At 41.9% G+C, this 3,771-nt stretch overlaps 1 protein-coding gene across 1 annotated transcript in view; it reads right to left on the bottom strand.

Annotated features, from left to right (window-relative positions):
• Positions 1 to 3,771, bottom strand: part of ralgapa1 (Ral GTPase activating protein catalytic subunit alpha 1) — a 145,974-nt gene that overhangs the window by 77,076 nt on the left and 65,127 nt on the right. Inside the window, exons 26-29 of the mRNA XM_070443288.1 lie at positions 3,139 to 3,294; positions 2,919 to 3,047; positions 2,477 to 2,602; positions 64 to 122 (exon numbers count right to left, since the gene is read on the bottom strand). Coding sequence (XP_070299389.1) covers positions 64 to 122; positions 2,477 to 2,602; positions 2,919 to 3,047; positions 3,139 to 3,294 — 470 coding nt within the window. The remainder of the gene's footprint in view (positions 1 to 63; positions 123 to 2,476; positions 2,603 to 2,918; positions 3,048 to 3,138; positions 3,295 to 3,771) is intronic.

Genomic DNA, 3,771 nt, shown 5'->3' with positions numbered 1-3,771 from the left:
GTTGTTGTGGGGTTTATTTGGTGGGGGTTTGGTTGGTTAGTGGGGTGGTTGGTTGGTTCATACCTGGCTGGGGCTGAAGGCTCATCTATGGCTGAACTCAGGATGTGTTTGATGATGTGTTCCTGAAACGAAGGACAGGGTCTATCAATAAATGATCAATCAAATCAATAATTAACTGATTGAGAGATTAACCACCCATCAGCCCTGTTTTATTCTCCAGTGAACAACAGGTGTGCTGCTAAATTCACACGCACACACACAAAACAGAACTCCCTACTGGCTGAATAACCAGTTGTATTGTCATTTCACAGCCAGACCCAGGCTATCATATGCCATAATGTGAAATTCTCTGTCCAAATATGAAACACTCTCATGCATGAAATTTAGCTCTTTAACCAGCAATCAACAACAACATGCGGCACAAATACAACAAGGCCCTGTAAATGGGCGCCTGTGACATACGGATGCAGCCCACTAGGAGAGTTAGATAACCAAGCACTACTGCTCCTCAGTACCACAGGGGAAGAATTAAAAGGTAATTGGGTTAATGTGGGTTTGAACAACATCAAACAAATAGTGGCTTGTGTGTCTATGCGTTACCAGTGATCAGTGGTTCTTAATGGTTACTAGTGCGCTTACTACGCTCGGTCTTAGTGCGTACTATGGTCACTAATGTCTAAGTGGGTTACTAATGGTCTAGTGGTTAGTATGTCTATGGTTACAATGGATCTATGGACTATGGTCTAGTGGTTACTAGTGTCACTAATGCGTCTAAGTGTTACTAATGTCGAGTGTTACTAGTGCGCTCACTAATGGTCTAGTGGTTACTTAATGGTCACTAATGTCTATGGTTTACTAATGTCTAGTGGTTAGTAATGGTCTAGTGGTCTAATGGTCTTAGTGGTTACTAGTGTCTAGTGGTTTAGTAATGGTCTATGTTACAATGGTTCTATGGTTAACTATGTCTAGGTTACTAAGGTTAGTGCTTACTAGCTGGTCTAGTGGTTACTAGTGTCTAGTGGTTACTAATGTCTAGTGGTACTAATGTCTATGGATCTAATGGTCTAGGGGGTGAACAGAAAAATGATTACAATTGGTCTATGTTACTGAGTGTCTAGTGGTTAACTAGGTGGTCTAGTGTTACTAATGGTCTAGTGGTTACTAATGTTAGTGGTTAACTAGTGGTCTAGTGGTACTAATGGTCTAGTGGTTACTAATGGTCTATGGTTACTAGTGTCTAGTGGTTACTAATGGCTCTAGTGTTACTAGTGTCTAGTGGTTAACTAATGCGTCTAGTGTTACTAGTTGTCTAAGTGGTCACTAATGTCTAGTGGTTACTAATGTCTAGTGTTACTATGCGTCTATGTACTAGTGTCAGTGTTACTAGTGTCTAGTGTACAGTTAGTCACTAATGTCTAGTGTACTAGTGTCTAGTGGTTACTAGTTGGCGAGTGGTTACGAAGTGGTCATAATGGTCTAGTGGTTACTAATGTCTATTGGTTAGTAATGTCTAGTGTTACTAGTTATCACTAATGGTCTATGGTTACAAGTCTAGTGTTAGAATGTCTAGTGGTACAGTCGGCTATGGTTACTAGGTGTCTAGTGTTACTAGTGTCATAAATGTCTAGTAGTCACTAAGGTCTAGTGTTCAGTAATGCTAGTGGTTACTAAGTCTATGGTTACTAGTGTCTAGTGTTACTAATGGTCACTAATGTCTAGTGGTGACTAATGTCTAGTGGCTTAGTGAATGGTCTAGCTGGTACAATGGTCTAGTGTTAGTAATGGTCTAGTGGTACTATGGTCTAGTGGTTACTAGTGTCTAGTGTTCCCACTAGTAGTCACTAATGGTCTAGTGGTCTACTAATGTCTAATGGGGATTAGTAATGGTCAGTGTACTAATGTCTAGTGCTTACTAGTGGCACTAGTTGGTCTAGGTTAACTAGTCTTACTAGGCGTCTAGTGTTTACTAGTGGTACTAGGTCTAGGGTTACTATGGCTCTATGTACTAGGGTCACTAGTGGTCTAATGGCACTAGTGTCTAGTGGGTTACTAGTTGGTACTAGTGGTCTAGTGGTTTACTAGTGGTTACTAGTGGTCTCGTGGTTACTAGTGGTTACTAGTGGTCTCGTGGTTACTAGTGGTTACTAGTGGTCTCGTGGTTACTAGTGGTTGGTGCCGCCACCTCCAGTATATTAATACCGGTGTGAATATGGGTAATAACCTCAAACCCCACTGCCATTTGACACACTGTGTCCCCCTCCTATCTTTCCAATATACCTCTCTCTCTGACCATCTGTTCAATAAAATCACACAAACTACCACGTCTTTAAAAAAATATAAAACAATCAAAAAGCAATAGGGGCAATCAATAAATGTTCAATACCCAAACGTGGAGCGGTTCCTACAGGTTGRAGCAATATAATAAAGCAGGTTGAAAATGTAGAGTTAACCGCCCACCCCACATGAGGACAGTTACRTTAACGTCTCTGAACTTGGTCATGACCACATCAGCGCTGGTGGGGTGTAGGGCAGGCAGCTCCTCGTATAGGTTAGGGAAACACACCAGAGAACCCAGCAGGATCTGAGCCTCCACCCGTGGGGCCTGACAGAGAGACAAACAGGGGGGCAAACTCAGAGGACTACAGTGTTGAAACAGATCATTTAACTGTACTGGGGGGAGGTGTTGTGTGGTGCATCCAGAAGTATGTGTACAGTATATTGAAGCAAGTTTTCTGATTCAAAATGAGGGGAGAATTAAAACACCTCAAAATGTAAAGTGAATCTGCACTTATGAGAATAAACATCAGTCAGCCAATAAGTCAGTCAGCCAATAAGTCAGTCAGTCCTAACAGACAGCTATTCCAGTGCATTACGATCATAATCAGAGAGATAGTGAATTGCAGCAGTGTTGTTCTCACATTGAGGGAGGAGCAGGCTGTGACTCTGCTGGCTGCGATGATGAAATCCAGGATAAGCATGGTGGCTCCAGGCAGCCCGATGGAGAAGAACCGAGGAGAACAGTGCTTAATGATYGTGTTCACTATGTCCTGAGGAACACAGAGGGAACAGTATTTAACAGAGGGTAGTGATAACTGCAGCCTCTCTCAGAAACACACATGCGCACGAAAACACACACACCTGGTCGACGTGCATAAGGCCACAGTGCATGATGTTGTAGAAGTGTGTGAGGAAGTCTGAGTTGGGCGAAACGTCCTGCCTCCTCTTCATGATCTTACAGATGAGCTTGTAGGCGTGTAGCTTCCCCTGTTTGTACCTCTCTGTCAGCATGGTCGCCTGTACAGGGGACAAGCAGTTGTGACACAGTCACAGATACAAGGGTAGAAGTGTTATGTTATTCACTTCAGTGTAATGTTAAAAATAAGGCTCTCCTGTATCTGTACATACTGTACCAGTCAAAAGTTGGGACACATCTACTCATTCAAGGGGTTTTCTTTATTTTMTACTATTTTAGACAATGTAGAATAATAGTGAAGACATCAAAACTATGAAATAACACATATGGAATCATGTAGTAACCCAAAAAGTGTTAAACAAAATACATTTTATATTTGAGATTCTTCAAAGTAGCCACCCTTTGCCTTGATGACAGCTTTGCACACTCTTGGCATTCTCTCAACCAGCTTCATGAGGTAGTCACCTGGAATGCATTTCAATTAATAGGTGTGCCTTACTAAAAAAAGTTAATTTGTGGAATTTCTTTCCTTCTTAATGCATTTGAGCCAATCAGTTGTGTTGTGACATGGTAGTGGT

The sequence above is a fragment of the Salvelinus sp. IW2-2015 genome, linkage group LG4q.2, assembly GCF_002910315.2.
Source record: "Salvelinus sp. IW2-2015 linkage group LG4q.2, ASM291031v2, whole genome shotgun sequence".
NCBI lineage: Eukaryota > Metazoa > Chordata > Actinopteri > Salmoniformes > Salmonidae > Salvelinus > Salvelinus sp. IW2-2015.
The sequence above is the reverse complement of the archived record's forward strand: the minus strand, read 5'-3'. Positions and strand labels throughout refer to the sequence as shown.